General features: G+C 44.8%; 1 protein-coding gene across 1 annotated transcript in view; it reads right to left on the bottom strand.

Moving 5' to 3' along the window:
• The window catches only part of LOC123516252 (organic cation transporter protein-like), a 41,521-nt gene extending 22,029 nt beyond the window's left edge, over window positions 1–19,492 (bottom strand). The window contains 4 exon segments of the mRNA XM_045275483.1: window positions 4,922–5,120; window positions 5,353–5,479; window positions 11,337–11,449; window positions 19,236–19,492. Coding sequence (XP_045131418.1) covers window positions 4,922–5,120; window positions 5,353–5,479; window positions 11,337–11,449; window positions 19,236–19,270 — 474 coding nt within the window. The 5' untranslated portion in view covers window positions 19,271–19,492.
• Between the last annotated feature and the right edge of the window lie 97 nt (window positions 19,493–19,589).

Below are 19,589 nucleotides of genomic sequence, written 5' to 3'. Positions count from 1 at the left end.
ATAGATAGATAGATACAGGATGGCAGTTGAATAGATAGACAGAGATCAAATAAATAAATGGGCAGGTAGAAAAATTGATAGATAATAAATAAACAGGTGGATACATAAATATACGAACATATAGTCATAAATACATAAATTCCGTCAGTGACTCCTGTGTTATTGCTACGACTCTTACTATGCAATGTTTATATTAACCTTTTGTGTACTCCTTGAATAATCACTGAGTCAAATGGTTATTTTTTCCCCAGAGGGCTTCGACACTGTATCTTTTCCACTTCGTTATCAATGCAATGTTTTTTGAAGCATGGAACTCCCACACAAAGGTCAGAGCAAACTAAAGCGAGGTCACATGAAGGTCAAGTCACCCAAGCTCCCTCCACTTTTGCAAACTAACCTAAACTGAACCACCTCAAGTTAAACCAGGTCAGCAATCTTCTCGGCATCCTAAAGCTGTAGTAACGCAAGACCACGTCCCTAATATCCCTTAACCCCTTGAGTACTATGACGCGTTATATTCATTCTTCTTACCATATGGCGATTTTACACAGCTTCAGTTACTTATGTTGGGGATTAAAACAGTGAAGAATCTGGCCATTAAGCTTCTGTCCTCTATAGACACTTGCTAATGTAAATAAAACCGTCTAATCACACCTAAAACTCGTGGTAAAAATGCATACTCCATCCTGAAGGGTTAACACTGCCAGGAAACCGAGTAAAAACACATGTATTCCCCAAAGATCTTATAGCGTACAAAACAAGCAGTGACTATAATTAAACGCACGAGTATAATAACACGCGCAGTTCTTGAATGTCTCCTAGCACAAACACACCAATAATAACACACACGCAGGTCTTGAATATATCATAGGAATTTAAGTAGAGCGTTGACATAATCACGAGACAACCGGCCTTTAGCTATTCATGGGTAATTAAGTTGGTATTAAAAAGATGACATGGGAGGTGCAACAGTGCGTGGAATGCTTCACTGAGCACGTAACAGCCAAAGGATATACAGAGGTGATGAATAGTCGCCATCACTCTTCCTGTGATAATTGGCCGTTATGTCACTAGTGGTAATTATAATGACACGCCACGCAGTGCAGAACATTACGCAGATTATAAATGAAATGTGTATTGGGAATAGAAAATCTCTGTCTGTCTGTCTGTCTGTCTGTCTGTCTGTCTGTCTGTCTGTCTGTCTGTCTCTCTCTCTCTCTCTCTCTCTCTCTCTCTCTCTCTCTCTCTCTCTCTCTCTCTCTCTCTCTCTCTCTCTCTCTCTCAATCACTTGTCTTTTCCATTGTTTTATTCTTTTTTAGCCATTTTTCCTCACTGGACAATTTCTAGAGGGAAATTCTGTCAAAGAGGAAAGTCTGAATGGAAGGACATGTCTGAACGAAACTACACGGCATGGGTGAAGAATATCAGAGCTGGGTTAGGAATGTGTGTGAAGAGAAGATATGAGAGAAAGAAAGAAAAATCATTGAAGGGAAATATCTAGAGAGGAAAAATGTGCAATGATAAATTTCAGTAAAGAATAAATTATCAAAGGAAAATGTTCTATTTAGAGAGAAAAACATTGACGTAATATACTACCAGAACACAAATTTTCATGTCAGAAAACGATGCACAAGGATGGAAAATAAGAACAAAAACAGGAAGAACAAACTATCAAAGGAAATAGTTTTATCTCGAGAGGAAAACATTGACGCAATATACTACCAGAATACAATCTTTTTATGTCAGAAAACGATGCATAATGAAGAAAAATAAGAACAAAAAAGCAAAATAAGGACACTCCAGCATGCTAGAATATACCAAAGACAAGGATTGGACTCTCAAGGGAAAGGAACCATAGGAAAACACAATATACCCAAGCTTCATATCCTACCCTCCCTAATCACAATATATAGCCTACAGCACCATTCCTCGCTACACCACGGCTCCCATTACCTCGGCAGCAGCGAGCCCAAAGTCAATTACCGCCGGCGACTCATTAGTGAAGGAACATTAGTAAGGAAAACAGCAATCATGTAACTTTGGCTTAATCACTGAGCTGAGAAACCACAATGGGTGTGTAAAGGGAGAGCTCTGTGGACGAATGAGAGACTGTAAGTGCTTAGCCTGTTACCCTACCGAGTGTTTGATTGAATGTGTGTGTGTGTGTGTGTGTGTGTGTGTGTGTGTGTGTGTGTGTGTGTGTGTGTGATCGATTGAGTGTGTATGTGTGTGTGTGTGTGTGTGTGTTTCACTGTTTGATCTGCTGCAGTCTCTGACGAGACGGCCAGACGTTACCCTACGGAACGAGCTCAGAGCTCATTATTTCCGATCTTCGGATAGGCCTGAGACCAGGCACACACCACACACCGGGACAACAAGGTCACAAATCCTCGATTTACATCCCGTACCTACTCACTGCTAGGTGAACAGGGGCTACACGTGAAAGGAGACACACCCAAATATCTCCACCCGGCCGGGGAATCGACCCCGGTCCTCTGGCTTGTGAAGCCAGCGCTCTAACCACTGAGCTACCGGGTGTGTGTGTGTGTGTGTGTGTGTGTGTGTGTGTGTGTGTGTGTGTGTGTGTGTGTGTGTGTGTGTGTGTGTGTGTGTGTGTGTGTGTGTGTGTGTGTGTGTGTGTGTGTGTGACTGACTGATTGAATAAAGGACAGACAAATGGGCGGACTGGTTAGGTGTACTTATTGACTGACTGACTGACTGACTGACTGACCTTCTCTCCTTCTCCTTTTCTCTCTCCCTCTCTTTCTGAGCGGCCTAAATTTTGCGCCGCATTGGGTGTTGTCAGGAGAAGTGAGGGCGGCGTCGAGGCGTGGAAAAGAGGTTTCGCTATTCTTTTTTTTTTTACTTTTTCTGCTTGATAAAGGAAAGGTGGAGAGTAGAGACTAAAGAGGGCAGGGTTGAAAAAGTCTCTCTCTCTCTCTCTCTCTCTCTCTCTCTCTCTCTCTCTCTCTCTCTCATTGTCCCTCATCACTATCTCTTTGTTTCCCTCAACGTACTCATTGAGGTGCTATTGTTGCTCTCTCTCTCTCTCTCTCTCTCTCTCTCTCTCTCTCTCTCTCTCTCTGACAAAGTTTCCTAAAAGTCAGCTTCTTTAAACAACAATATTCCATCGCGACTAGACGAGACTTTGAGGCGCTGGTAATAACAAACTAACTTCCGGAATTGATCGGGGAGAACACCAGCAAAATGAGGCGGATGTTTCTCAGATGACGCCAATGGAAGGGCATAATGTAATGGTGTAATGGCGCTTAAAGTTATGAGCTCCCAATATCCTTCAAACTACACAGTAATCACATGATCCGCCGGTGGGCTATATTCTCAAACTTGTCTTATGGAAAAATGTCTTATCTGAATGACTTTTGACTTGTTTTTTTAAGTGAATTTTATTAGTTTTCAGTGAGATTTATGGTTCTACGTCTATTTGAATTTGAAATATGTGTTCCTACTGAGAAAATTATGTCCATGGAGACCCAATTGATAAGCTATTAAGAAAAAACGACGGTTGTAAAGGAAAAATGCGACATGACATCACTATATATGGCTACTATAGTGCTTAATCCCTTCAGTACCGGGACGCATTTTTACCATGAATTTTGGTTATGATTAAACGATTTTATTCACATTAAGAACGGTGTATGAAGGTCAGAAGATTAATGGTTAGAGTCTTCACTATTTCAATTCCCATATAAGTTTCTGAAGCTGTATAAAAATGCGAAATAGTAAGAAGAATAAATATGGAAACGTGTCATGGCACTGAAGGGGTTAAGATAAAAGAGGGTTTGAAAAGGAAAATGTGGCATGACTTCCCTATAAATGGCTACTGTAGCGCTGGAATATATTGTCGAGATGTTTGCAAGGGAAGAGGAAATGTAGCAATAGCAAAGTAATGTGTTGATACTCTACCATCTTCTCTTCCCTCAACACTATCGTACCTTCCTCTCTGCTCCAAAACTATCGTACTTTCCTCTCTGTCTCAAACACTATCGTACCTTCCTCTCTTCCCTCAACACTATCGTACCTTCCTCTCTGTCTCAAACACTATCGTACCTTCCTCTCTGCTCCAAAACTATCGTACTTTCCTCTCTGCTCCAAAACTATCGTACTTTCCTCTCTTCCCTCAACACTATCGTACCTTCTTCCTCTCTGTCTCAAACACTATCGTACTTTCCTCTCTGCTCCAAAACTATCGTACTTTCCTCTCTTCCCTCAACACTATCGTACCTTCCTCTCTGTCTCAAACACTATCGTACCTTCCTCTCTTCTCTCAACACTATCGTACCTTCCTCTCTTCCCTCAATACTATCGTACCTTCCTCTCTGTTCCAAACACTATCGTACCTTCCTCTCTGTTCCAAACACTATCGTACCTTTCTCTCTGCTTCAAAACACTATCGTACCTTCCTCTCTGCTCCAAAACTATCGTACCTTCCTCTTCCCTCAACACTATCGTACCTTCCTCCTCAACATCTCCGAGCTTACGTGCTTATGACTATAACAGGTTTCATCACTTCAGGCATCCACATGTCTGGTATAACTACCCCCCTTCCTTCGTCACCTTCCCTCTCTCTCCCTGCCTTCGCCACCTTCCCTCTCTCTCTCTCTCTCTCTCTCTCTCTCTCTCTCTCTCTCTCTCTCTCTCTCTCTCTCTCTCTCTCTCTCTCTCTCTCTCTCTCTCTCTCTCTCTCTCTCTCTCTCTCTCTCTCTCTCTCTCTCTCTCTCTCTCTCTCTCTCTCTCTCTCTCTCTCTCTCTCTCTCTCTCTCTCTCTCTCTCTCTCTCTCTCTCTCTGCTCTCGTTACCTACCTCTCTCTCTCTCCCTGTCTTCGCCACCTTTCCTCTCTCTCCCTTCCTTCGCCACCTTCCCTCCCTCTCTGCCCCGCACACCCGCCACGCGCCACTCACCTCTGAGATCAGCGTGGACTGGAAGGAAGACGTGTCGAACTCCCATGTTTCACAAGGCTGGGTGGGCAGGGTAGACTCATCCAGCTCCCCTTCAGGCAGGTGGAGGAGTCGCTCTTCCCAGGACACGCCTTCCATCAAGCTGTAGTTGCGCACGTACATCTCGCACTGGGAGTGGTGCGGCACGCCCCCGACCTTCGTCCTGGATGGAAGAGAAAATTGAGCCAGGTCCGGGCTAACATGCGGAAAACATCCAATAACAGAGAGAGAGAGAGAGAGAGAGAGAGAGAGAGAGAGAGAGAGAGAGAGAGAGAGAGAGAGAGAGAGAGAGAATAATTTAAGATATTCTAAGATTCCTGTGTGAGTGGAGCCGTCACTTACAGAATAGTAATACAATTGGAACACAAAACAAGTGAAGTGATTAGTGTGTGTACCTGGGCAGGGAGAAGTTCCATAACTGCTGTGTGGTCCAGTTGTGGAGGTGAGGCACTTGGCACCAATGGTCGACGGCGGGGCTAAGGAAGGCAGTGGCCAGAGCCTGCATGGCCCCGAAAACACCCCCTGGCGGACACAAAAGGTAATGCTGCCTTATTGCATGTCCACCTTTTGTGTGTGTATCGCATATGACCTTTAAACTTTCATTTGTCAACCACCACATTCAACTATTTTCATCATTCAGGCAAGCAGGATGGTGCGTTCAGATGATATCCTCACACACACACACACACACACACACACACACACACACACACACACACACACACACACACACACACACACACACACACACACACACACACACACAAGTACATAAGACTAGAAATATGTTATGTTATTGCTCAGATATCAATGAATGAAGGAGAACTGAGAATGACAGATGAAATTAGATGAATTAGGCATATACAGGGACTGCCATGTATAGGCTTAACATCTGGCAGCTTCCCTCATTTCGTTATATCCTTATGACTCTAGACTCCTAGAAACAGAAGAAATCACTAGAAGATTGTTAATTCATATCTCAAATGCTGCTATATCATTCCTCTTTCCAGCGAGGCGAAGGTGGAGAATGTAGGAAAAACAATACTGGGCCGTGACGTCAGAGCTGCCACCTTTCAACTCTCAGACGCGCTGTAGTCGCCCACTAAGTTATAGGACAGGGAGAGCCAGCGGGTGGAAGGGAGCGCGCGGTGGCATGGCAAGGCAGTGAAGCAGAATATTTTTTTACATGGCTATCAACAACGAGTCTCCATTTGCATGTTAAGGAGTGAACCAATATCGCTGTGTGTGTGTGTGTGTGTGTGTGTGTGTGTGTGTGTGTGTGTGTGTGTGTGTGTGTGTGTGTGTGTGTGTGTGTGTGTGTGTGTGTGTGTGTGTGTGTGTGTGTGTGTGTGTGTGTGTGTGTGTGTGTGTGTGTGTGTGTGTGTGTGTGTGTGTGTGTGTGTGTGTGTCGTGTCGTGTCGTGTGCAGCCTCCTTGCTTCATTACAACACAGTCTCATTACGGTATGCAAATACTTCCCAGAACTCAACAGTGGGGTACTGGGAAGTTGTGACAGTTCTACTGGAGAGAGACTGCAGGGATAGACGCGAGGGAGACAGAGGAAGCTAGTGGAAGAAAGTGGACAGTGGCTAGATGGGTATGCAATTTTCACACACACACACACACACACACACACACACACACACACACACACACACACACACACACACACACACACACACACACACACACACACACACACACACACTGCGTAGTGTAGTGGTTAGCACGCTCGACTCACAATCGAGAGGGCCCGGGTTCGAATCCCGGGAAGCGACGAGGCAAATGGGCAAGCCTATTAATGTGCAGCCCCTGTTCACCTAGCAGTAAATAGGTAAGGGATGTAACTCGAGGGGTTGTGGCCTCAGTCCTACCCGAAGATCAGTCTATGAACTCTGAGTTCGCTCCGTAATGGGGAAGACTGGCTGGGTGACCAGCAGACGACCGTGGTAAAATAAACACACTTCCATTAGCCACTCATTGTTTCACCGAACGAACAAACAGCCAAGCACAACACATAAATGAGGCTCTTTTTCCACGGCAAGCACCATCACTTACTCCGCCCCGGCCCACGCGAGAGAGAGAGAGAGAGAGAGAGAGAGAGAGAGAGAGAGAGAGAGAACATGGTAAAAAAGAAACTGCGACAGGAAAAAAAATTAAAGACGACTGTTTTTCTCGACTCCTCTCGTGGCCTTGACCCTGACGAGCACATAATTCTCCCTCAGACATCGCCCCTGACCCGCCTCACCCCGCTGTCCCCACTCTTAGCCTCTCAAGTCCCCGGTGCTCCTTACAGTGAACCCGCCGGAGCCCCAAGCCAGCCAGCCCCATTACCACTGCTTGGCCGCAATTCTGAAAACAGGGTACGAAAGTTGTTGGGGGTAATTTTGAGTAATGACGGGTCATAAAGTAATTAAAATAGCGATTAAACTGACGGAAAATACTGAGCTTTTGGTCAATCAAGGTCACTTTTCCACGTTCCCCTTTTCGCAGTAATCACAAACGAGCTTTTCTTAGCACTGAGCATTATGAAAAAAGGGGGACTGGGTTTTTGATATGCACGGAACTTTCATCCCCGAGAGCCAAGGGATTAGGAAGGCGTGATAAATAAAGGGAAAGTTAAGAGGTTGAGTTACAAAAGGTGGTTCTCAGTGCAGCGACTCTAAGGTTAAGAGGCACAGCAGGTGTAGAGGGGGAGGTTAGGGTTCCTTTGTTACAGGGACGGGGCGAGCCATACTGACCACCGGAGGGGCTTCTAACGACACTGACTAACACTCCCTGGCACTTTGACTTTAACCGTTTTTCTGTGCCGATAAGAGAGACTTGCTAAGAGAAGCAAAAACTTTAAAGCACAATAATGATACTGACTCACACGCACTCCATGTCTCTTTGACTTTAACCGTTTCTCTGTGCCTATGAGAGAGACTTGTTAAAAGATAGAAAAACTTTAAAAGCACAATAACGACATTGACTCACATGTACTCCCTGGCTTTTTGACTTTTGCCGTTTCTCTATGCCGATAACAAATACTGGCTTAGAGATACAAAAACTTTAAGGCACAATAAAAACAACAGGGAAGAGAGCTGTTTATTTGCCACTACTACTGACGTGAAAGGAATAGAGTTGGTACAGTGGAACCATGCGTGCTTTGGAGTCCGAGGGGTCTCCAAGTGCACGGGTTCGAATCCTGTCCACGGTCCGAGTGTAGGTTGGGCTTCCTCCCTCGGGGCAACGGTTTCCTAACAGGTGGGCTTTGAGATAGGAGGTACCCAAAAGTATCTCCTTTAGCCCATAAATTCCAGTGAAAAGTCCACATGTTATGAATAAGTAAAAAAAAAGTACACAAATGAGAAGTTACGTATTACTCTCCCTTGTAGTCTTTTCACTCGTACCGCGCAGAGACTAACGGTATAATGACTAATGCACCTTAACTTATTGAGTGCAACTGTACCATTTGACGCTGTTCAGGGAGTGCTTGTGCGTTATCCTGACTGTTAACCCCTTCAGTACTTGGACACATTTTTACCTTGACTTTTGGGTATGATTAGATGATTTAATTTCTATTAGGAAGGGTCTATGGACGTCAAAAAATAATGGTCAAAGTCTTTACTACTTTAATCCCAACATAATATTTCTGAAGCTATGCAAAATTGCTAATATAGTAACAAGAATGAATATGAAAACGCGTCCTCGTGCTGAAGAGATTAAGCGCCAAAGGAATAGGAAGAAAAGAGGTGACTCTCTCTCAGCGTAAAGTGTCCTCAGCTTCAACCTCACACACAACACAAGGACAGGAACCATTCGGAGTGATGCGGTGAGATAGGATTTGAGTCTCCTTAACTGTCTTTCTGGCTGTTTGTATGTGTGTGTGTGTGTATGTGTATGTGTGTGTGTGTGTATGTGTGTGTGTGTGTGTGTGTGTGTGTGTGTGTGTGTGTGTGTGTGTGTGTGTGTGTGTGTGTGTGTGTGTGTGTGTGTGTGTGTGTGTGTGTGTGTGATTATCTGCCTATTTCTTTGTCTGTCTCTTGGAGCTCTATCCCCCACCATCTTTTGTCTCTTTTTCTTTCTTTCTTTCTTCTCTCTTTCTCTCTCTCTCTCTCTCTCTCTCTCTCTCTCTCTCTCTCTCTCTCTCTCTCTCTCTCTCTCTCTCTCTCTCTCTCTCTCTCTCTCTCTCTCTCTCTCTCTCTCTCTCTCTCTCTCTCTCTCTCTCTCTCTCTCTCTCTCTCTCTCTCTCTCTCTCTCTCTCTCTCTCTCTCTCTCTCTCACTGTGGTAATGAAAATTCCTTCTCCTCTTCATCTTTACTATGAATCTCGTGCACTCAGTTTACCAACCATCCACTTCGCTTCCTTCTTCTCCTCCTTCCATTACAAACATTTTGCCTCGATATCGAAATATTCTCAATATTTACCTTCCTCTTCCTGCACCAGCTTCGCCCTCCAGATACCCTCCGATCCCCCAGGCTATCATCCCTCCCTTCCGCAACACACTTTTCCCTCCCCACCTGCTATTCCGCATCACTTTGGGAGGAAACTGCGGCCAGCCACGACTGCCAAGTAATGTTCACAATCTCTTATGGAAATACTTCACCGAAAGTGCCTACCATAAATTGCTGCATATGCGTTCGTATTTTCAGTCTTTTTGCAGTGTTATGTTGACGCTTGACGGGATGTTGAGATAGTTATTGTGGTGTTCAACGGTGTTTTAACAGTATTATGGGTCACTTATTAAGTAGCTTACATCATCAACAAAAAAAGATAATTGCAAGAACACGATTAATGATCCCTTTAGCCTTTGTATCCTATTCTGAAGAGTCTCAATGCTTAGGAGACCACTAGCTGAGCAATGCACCAGACAGCCTCTCCAGGATTAGTGTTCGTGACTCTCGTATGAGCGGGAAGTAACAGCCACCCATCAGCCTTCCTGCATCCCATGTTTTTCAGCTCTTTTTTTCTTGTCCTGCAAACTTCGCATTCAATGCATGGAAAGTCAAGTCTCGTGGTGGAAGTTTTCAAGCTTACTTCTGGAACAAAATTATGAATGGAAAGTGCGCCTTGAGAGAGAGAGAGAGAGAGAGAGAGAGAGAGAGAGAGAGAGAGAGAGAGAGAGAGAGAGAGAGAGAGAGAGAGAGAGAGAGAGAGAGAGAGAGAGAGAGAGAGAGAGAGAGAGAGAGAGAGAGAGAGAGAGAGAGAGAGAGAGAGAGAGAGAGAGAGAGAGAGAGAGAGAGAGAGAGAGAGAGAGAGAGAGAGAGAGAGAGAGAGAGAGAGAGAGAGAGAGAGAGAGAGAGAGAGAGAGAGAGTGTGTGTGTGTGTGTGTGTGTGCCTTCCCAGTATACCTCACTATTATAGCAATATTTTTCGCATCCACCGCTCATCTTTATCGTCATCTGTGCTCGTAATAACCAACCTCGTGACTAAATATTATTTGATTCACATGTTACCTTCTCTACACTCACACTACACATCTTCTTGGAACAAATCCCTAAATAAAACTTGAATTCCGGAATAGATTGAATACAGCCTTCCTGTCAATGGTGAAAACTGTTAACTAAATCCGCAGGGCATTTATTTCATTAAGTCCAACGAGTCATAGAGGTGGATAGATTAATTAAACCGAGACGTATTTTTGTGGGTCGCTGCTCGCCGGCTAAAGCTTCACCTCTACGCACTCTACCGGGCGGGCAGCGACCTTCAATTCAATGTGTGTATATATAGATGTTATTTTTAAGGCTCCCAAGGTTATTCCCGCCATTTGTGGTGTAGAATTTCGTAAAAGTCGTGTAAGAAATCTCCCATTCGGTATTCATCGCAACTCGTGAAACAGCAACGAGAGAGAGAGAGAGAGAGAGAGAGAGAGAGAGAGAGAGAGAGAGAGAGAGAGAGAGAGAGAGAGAGAGAGAGAGAGAGAGAGAGAGAGAGAGAGAGAGAGAGAGAGAGAGAGAGAGAGAGAGAGAGAGAGAGAGAGAGAGAGAGAGAGAGAGAGAGAGAGAGAGAGAGAGAGAGAGAGAGAGAGAGAGAGAGAGAGAGAGAGAGAGAGAGAGAGGGGGGGAGAGAGGTGAGGTGAGGTTCAGCTTCATCTCACCCACAACCTTCGTCACGCATTGATAGGCATGAAACAGAACTATAGTAGTGCCTAACATGAGTGTGATGCAGCGTAATGTTTTAGCGCAGCACAATGAATGGTGAGTAGTGTAGAAAATGAAATGGAGGGATGAAATTGTGGTAGAAAATCAAATAATGCGAGTCATAGAGGAACGCAAGGGACAGAAGCAACAGGAGGCGACTCGTACTTAGCGCCAACTTTTGATTCTGTTGCAAAAAGTGGAGTGTAACAAAATATAGTAAAGCATGAAGACCCAACAGGAATCAGTCACGGTACTTACACAGTGAGCCAAGGAGGAAGATGGTCCAGTTCCAGGGTCCAGTTTCCACTCTGTTGAGGACGTCCTCGATGGTGGGCACCGCCATGCCTCCTGCTGTGCCCTCACCGTACCTTCTGGGGGAAAGAACCAACACAAGACACTGTCACTCGCTCGCTCCTGCATGTAATGAGTAACTGAGATACCCATGTATTATTTGCACAATGTGTGTGTGTGTGTGTGTGTGTGTGTGTGTGTGTGTGTGTGTGTGTGTGTGTGTGTGTGTGTGTGTGTGTGTGTGTGTGTGTGTGTGTGTGTGTGTGTGTGTGTGTAATTCACCACGGTCGTCTGCTGGTAACCCAGCCAGTCTTCCCCATTACGGAGCGAGCTCAGAGCTCATAGACCAATCTTCGGGTAGGGCTGAGACCACAACACACACCACACACCGGGAAAGCGAGGCCACAATTCCTCGAGTTACATCCCGTACCTATTTACTGCTAGGTGAACAGGGGCCACACATTAAGAGGCTTGCCCATTTGCCTCGCCGCGCCGGGACTCGAACCAAAATTGATAGACACGCATGGCAAATATAAGAAACATCTGCTTTTAATATTTTCGTTATATGGTAGTCATGAAGTGCAATGAATAACATGTAATTATAATCCTTATGAAAATAAGCAAGTAGACTGTATAATGCTTGATATTCAGCGTTGCATGTGTCTCCTGTGAGTTGCCTCGCCATTACAAACCTCCCATCACTTCAAATAGAACATTCCCAGCGCCACGCTAAGACCAAACAGTCCGCGCCTCTAGCTAGTATTAATTATTCATCTGTTCATTCAAGAGTAGCGAGTGAATGATGGGCTGCTCCCAGTGAAGACATCATGACCACGGACGATAGAGAACAGCATATAGTCTTTACTGACTTGCTGGTGACTCAGAGGTGGATGTGATCACGTGGCAATTACATATGTGAGACCTGGGGCGAATGATTCCTTATGCCCGTGATGAATGGCAGAATGACTAATAAAATGCTGCAGCGAAAAGACCAGAACAACCTTCGGCAGCGACAGGAAACATCTTTTTCGCTCACGAAATAACATCAACACCGAGACAGGCAATTACAGGGTTGCAGCGGCCAGTCATTACTCGTAACACCTCCAATTACCTGCCTTCCTGCCGGGAAATGCTGGGCGTGCTAGGAGAAGTTCAATGACATGCTCATGCTTCTCTCTCTCTCTCTCTCTCTCTCTCTCTCTCTCTCTCTCTCTCTCTCTCTCTCTCTCTCTGTCTTTCGCTTTTCCATGTTATAGATAATGTTATGTTTAAGCCGTTGAGCTGTAAAACAAAACTCTCATGTGCATTTGTGTTATATCTGCTCGCAAGATATCAATTATCACCATCAATACAACCACTTCATTAGATAGAAGCTGAGCTACGGGTGTCTAGATAAAGATTACAATAAGGAGGAGCTGAAATTTCTTTGTGACAAGATATTTTACTCAATACCCTCACCCAATACACACTCAGACACATACACACACATACACACACACCTATAGACACACACACACACACACACACACACACACACACACACACACACACACACACACACACACACACACACACACACACACACACACACACACACACACACACACACACACACACACACACACTCACGCACCTGAGCGAGTCAGCAGGTGGCAGCAGGGCTCCCCGGCACCATGCTGTCTGCCAGGCACTCGAGACACACCCAACACTTGGCCGTCTGGTTCAGCACCACACACACCTCCTTGGCCGCGTCCTTCACTTCACAGCCACCAGGAGGGATTCAACCTCCTCCAGGTGCACGGAACTAAAGGCTGAAGGGCCATGGAGGGCCTAGAAAAGGCTCAACATGAACACGGGAGCAGCGCGGCCCCAGCCTGCACGTAGCACACATGGCTCACTAATCAATATACTACGAGCGCTGCAAGATGGTCGCAAGGCGCGATGACTACTGTGTGTGGAGGACGCGTCCACTCCCGGGGTGAGGCGGCACCTGCTACATGTGCTCCTGCCCTGCTGTGCAAGCCTCTGGGGATTCTGTGGCGTTCTGCAGCACATCCTACGCTGGCGAAGAGCAACATGCGGATCAAGAGAAGTCGAGAACAATGAACAGAACAAATACAGTGTTCATTTGTGTCATGTCGCGTTATATAAAACTGGCTTTCTCCCTGTTGACCAGTTACCCGGAGAGCGACCTAATGAACTGACCAATTACTCGACTCTTCTCCACTTCCCACCTCTCCCTTCTCACATGGCTCATTGGCACGTGCGCCTCACACACGCGCCGCATGGAGGGACGTAATGAGTCAGTATTCATCCATTGCTGTACAGAAGGAGAAAATAAAGGCTGTCATGTGTGGTGAATACTTTTTTTGAATACGAGTTATTTGATTACCGGTATTCATATTTCTATTTACTGGCGGGTTTTATATCTCAATAACACATACACACACACACACACACACACACACACACACACACACACACACACACACACACACACACAAACACACAAAGCAGAATACAACACACACTGATACCTGATGAACTTTTCACTCCCTTTTTCAGAATACTCTCACAGTTATCCGAGTATTTCCTGCACTACACGCTACATTTATGAAAGCAATGGTCGTCTCTTTTTACACACAAACCTCCCTCCCAGTCCCGCCACAACACCACGCACCACACCCAGTCACCGCACCCCGCCACTCACCCCCTCCCACCCAGCCCTGACCACTTCCACTCCCTCATGCACCCTTCAGTGTTAAAATGATGCCAACTTTCCCCGATGGTCCCGCGTGACGTAAGCAGCCGTTGTCATAGTAACAGTTGCCGGAACCTTAACCTTCTCAGTCCCATGACACGTTTTCATATTCATTCTGGTTTCTATTTGGTGATTCTATACAGCTTGAGAAACCTATGTGGGGATTAAGATAGTAAAGACAGTGACCATTAATCTTCTGACCTCCATAGACCCTCCATAATGTAAATAAAATCGTTTAATCATACTGAAAACTTTGATAAAAATGCGTCTCAGTACTGAAGGGGTTAATGGCACTCTGCACTGTGTTGAAGGGGACGAGAATGAAGGAGGAAGAGGGGGAGAAGGAGGACAAGGAGGTGATTAGTTACTACCCAGCAAACATCTCGTAAGAGGCACGTGGTCTGCAAGGACGATATCTGCTCCATGACACGTCAATTGAACGCATACATAGTCCTCACTGCTTGACTTTCACTCTCAACGTGCGAAGACTTGGCAACACTATGAGATTCAGTGGAGGAGAAACCCAAAAATCACAGTGAGCCTCGTAGACTTCAAGAAGGAAATATAAGGCCGAGTTCTTAGTATTTACTCTCACGTGTATTCCTCCCGTGAAAGGGAAATGTGAGGTGAGAGTAGGACTGTAAAGAAATATATATTGAATACATGTAATGCTCTCTGTCTGTCTGTCTGTCTGTCTGTCTGTCTGTCTGTCTCTCTCTCTCTCTCTCTCTCTCTCTCTCTCTCTCTCTCTCTCTCTCTCTCTCTCTCTCTCTCTCTCTCTCTCTCTCTCTCTCTCTCTCTCTCTCTCTCTCTCTCTCTCTCTCTTAAAGATTCCAGTATTTGAATGAAAAAAAAGGTCTCCCACATGTACATTCCTCTTTCTGACTCGCCAAACCACCTGATACCTTGCTGCGTCTTTTCCCATTTCGAGCTTCAAATACTTAACAAACACAAGACTTTTCCTTTAACATTTATCCCGTTAACAGTCTCATTGACCGCCCGCACGTTACCAGTGAAGATAAGAGAGGATGAGCGAGAATGGAAAGGATAAAAGGCGAAAATGTATCAAAATTTCCAAAACGAGGACGAAGGTTTGAGAGAAATATTGGAGAGATTATTTGTCCCTCAGAGATGTATGGGAGGAGGGAGATGGCGGTGTGCGAGACTATGGCGAGGAGCGGTGAGGACGTGGGTCTGCAGTCATATTTAGAAACGCTTCCCTCTCTCACCGTGACCATTTTGAAAGACCATAGAGACGATTGGCCAAGTTCTAAAGAGTACTTGTCCTGTTGATAATGCAGATAAATAAATAACATGTAACTAGAATTACAAAACACCTTTAAAACCCATGTCAACTTGAATCCTTTGAAAATAGTGAAGGTGCAGTGCGTATGTTTCAGAATATGAGCCTTGTTGTGTAAAGGAGGCTTTGGGCTGTAAGTAATACAATAGAATGAGAATATGGAATGTATATAGAATAAGGTAGTGGAAACATATGATACTGATGCTACAAGAAAGTGAGGATATGGTGCGTTGATTGGATATCAAATTGAGGCCATAGAATACGAATAGGGTAGAGAAATGGGAATATAGACTGTGGATAAGACCAAGAAGTAAACATTCAACAATACAGATAGTACAAAGAAGACGGAATATGGGATGTCGAAGAAGAATGCGTGATGTCTAAGAAATACACTCTCAAAACATTCCCATAACAAATAAAAAAGATCCCCCCAAATGAGAATAGGAGAAAGAAAAGCTTACAAAGGTTCCGCAAGTAGGAGCAGTAAGCAATGAGAGATGAGGCTCCTTGAAGACAGAGTGTAAATAACAATTGTGATGGGGTGACCTCGCTTAGCTCACTGCCTGCCTTCCTGAGATTGTGAGTACGTGGGTTGACTCATTGACACGCGGAAAAGATCACGTGTTTGGCTGTGTGCTGAATGGTGACGACTGAATCTAGATGAGAGAGAGAGAGAGAGAGAGAGAGAGAGAGAGAGAGAGAGAGAGAGAGAGAGAGAGAGAGAGAGAGAGAGAGAGAGAGAGAGAGAGAGAGAGAGAGAGAGAGAGAGAGAGAGAGAGAGAGAGAGAGAGAGAGAGAGAGAGAGAGAGAGAGAGAGAGAGAGAGAGAGAGAGAGAGAGAGAGAGAGAGAGAGAGAGAGAGAGAGAGAGAGAGAGAGAGAGAGAGAGAGAGAGAGAGAGAGAGAGACTAGGATATATGAGAAGAACTGTGTGTGTGTGTGTGTGTGTGTGTGTGTGTGTGTGTGTGTGTGTGTGTGTGTGTGTGTGTGTGTGTGTGTGTGTGTCTCGTTATTGCCAGCTTTACCTTCCTGCCGGGGCTTACAACTCCCACAGTCTTATAAAATATTTTTACAAGCCTTGTTTTTATTTGGATATTGTGGTTTCAGTCCATTCTTTATTGTACTTTGATTTTTCTTCATATTTCACTGATATTCTGATGGGTTTTTTTTGTGGATTTTAAGTTGGAGATTTGGTTAGAATTAAGATTTTAGTAAGGTAAATGCAATATCACTTTGCCTTCTATCGACCACTACCTTCACCATCACAACAACCACCACCACCACCATCACCACCACTGTTTCACGCAAAAGACGTCACCACTTTCAACTTTTCTTTCAACAGCGTCCTTCGTGGATAATCCGGTCATGGGTTCTGCATCATCGTCATTTACAAGATCAAAGGCAACAAGACAGGTGGGGAGACTTCCACGCACGCACACTGTGAAGGGAGGCTCAAACTTTATTACTGACGCCAGCTGGTGGTCTGATGTAGCCACGGACACTGATGAAGCGTATACCAATCTATCTATCTGTCTGTTGATCTGTCTCATTATATATCTATCCTCTTGTCTATTTACCTATCTCTCTATCTATTTATCCATCTATTTATCCTTCCATCTACGTAATGGAAAGCAACTAATCTATATCAGTAGTTTGCTCTCCCAATACCGTCTTGTTATCGTGGATTGAGACAGGCGAGCGTGTAATACGGTATTATTGAGGTTGTAGCCCCCACTTGGCTGCATCTCCGTCTTATTCCGTTCTCTTTTATTAATCTTTTTTTTTTTACAAATATGGCTACACTAGTGACTCTGCTCAGATAAGGATAGTTACAAGCTGTGTGTGTGTGTGTGTGTGTGTGTGTGTGTGTGTGTGTGTTTCACTGTTTGATCTGCTGCAGTCTCTGAATAGACAGCCAGACGTTACCCTACTGAACGAGCTCAGAGCTCATTATTTCCGATCTTCGGATAGGCCTGAGACCAGGCACACACCACACACCGGGACAACAAGGTCACAATTCCTCGATTTACATCCCGTACCTACTCACTGCTAGGTGAACAGGGGTTACACGTGAAAGGAGATACACCCAAATATCTCCACCCGGCCGGGGAATCGAACCCCGGTCCTCTGGCTTGTGAAGCCAGCGCTGTAACCACTGAGCTACCGGTGTGTGTGTGTGTGTGTGTGTGTGTGTGTGTGTGTGTGTGTGTGTGTGTGTGTGTGTGTGTGTGTGTGTGTGTGTGTGTGTGTGTGTGTGTATTCGCTTTTTGACGAAACGTGGAAGCAAAACAAACTGACTTAAGACTTCAATATGACTACTTATCATAGAATTCTTGGCTGCTACTTCAATGAAATCAATCAGGTGTGAAGTCAACCGAGTGTGAAAGCTTTGTCCTTTCACACCTTGTAGTTTCGCTTACTGGTACGTACAAGTGAGAAGCAATGGGGATATTAATCTAATATCGGCGTCTTCTGTATCTAAGGTAGCACAAGAAAGGCTGTCACTATTCATTAGGGAACAGTCCCCCTAGCGATATTACTATTATCAGTCTCTCCACAGCTCCCCTCTCTCTCTCTCTCTCTCTCTCTCTCTCTCTCTCTCTCTCTCTCTCTCTCTCTTACCCAATATTAGGCGTTACGAGCCTCATTATTGGCTACTTTTGATAATGATTGTTTATTTTTATGACATCAGAGTATTCTAATAACTTGTCAAAAATAATGAATATGATACACCAATATTCTAGCACACCATTATTGGTGTTTTTCAGCATACCCCATCGTTAATGTCGTCTACTTTCATTACACAGTATTCATACAACACTGAACTGGAAATTGAAAATGATACTGGTAACAAAACTATTTCCTTAGAGATGGGCTCATTAATCATTATATTACATGGATTTGTGGCAACTGATAGCTTCCCATCCAGCCAAGAAGGGAACACAACCGCTGGTTAATTGGTACTCATAGGAGGGGAATCAACCTCACCATGACACACACACACCGCCCTCTCGTCATCAATACTGGCAAACTTCCAGAACTATAAGTCAAGTCGTGGGGAAAAGCACAAACGAACAAACAGACAAAGAAACAATGAACACTTTTCCTCCTTCTCCTCTTCCTCTTCTTCCTCCTTCTCCTTTTCCTCCTCCTCCTCCTCCTCCTCCTCCTCCTCCTCCTCCTCCTCCTCCTCCTCCTCCTCCTCCTCCTAGTTTTTGGTGCTCCTCTTCGTCCTCCTCGTCCTTTTCCTCCTACAATTACTACTACAACTACTATTACTACTCTTCTACTACTACTACTACTACTACTACTTACTACAACTTCTACTCCTCCTCCTACAACTACTACTACTACTATTACTACTACTACTACTACTACTACTACTACTACTACTACTACTACTACTACTACTACTACTATTATTACTACTACTACTACTACTACTACTACTACTACCACTACTACTACCTCTATCATTATCAAAATGAACGTACACATAATTTTTCATAAGTAAAACCCACAAAAAAAAAAAAAACACGACCATCGAGATCACTGTGTACTCTGCTCCTTTTGGCCTCCAGTCATCACATTAACCCTTTCAGTACCATGACACGTTTCTATATTCATTCTGCTTACTATCTGACGATTTTATACAGCTTCAGAAACTCAAGTGGGGATAAAAATAATAAAGACTCTGGCCATTAATCTCATGACCTCCTCAGACCCTTCCTAAAGTCAATAAAATGGTGTAATCGTAAACCAATCTCACATTCACACCTCTATACCCAACTGCACAAAGAGTACCTATGCGTGGCGATGGTCTGGGAGGGCTGAGACATACGCCACCATAAGCAGACGAGATTAATCCAGTAGCTCCTTTGGGTCACTCCGGCCTACCACACGCCACCACAACCATCACTACCGCCACCATCATGGACACAGCCGCCCCAGACAGACTGTGTGCTGAGGTTTTGGGTTAACGAGGACTTTGAGAACAGTATATTTCTAAGTGAATCTCGTGATGGATGGAGGATGGATGTGAGTCACCCCACACTGCACCGCCTAACACTGAGAGACTGAGACTGAAGGACGAGTTTACGGTGCGATTGGACAACCCAGCTCCCGTTTTCTCTACAGCTGCTATGGGATGGAGGGAGG

Source organism: Portunus trituberculatus, chromosome 40 (assembly GCF_017591435.1).
Source record: "Portunus trituberculatus isolate SZX2019 chromosome 40, ASM1759143v1, whole genome shotgun sequence".
Taxonomy (NCBI): domain Eukaryota; kingdom Metazoa; phylum Arthropoda; class Malacostraca; order Decapoda; family Portunidae; genus Portunus; species Portunus trituberculatus.
This window is presented reverse-complemented; position numbering and strand designations above follow the sequence as displayed.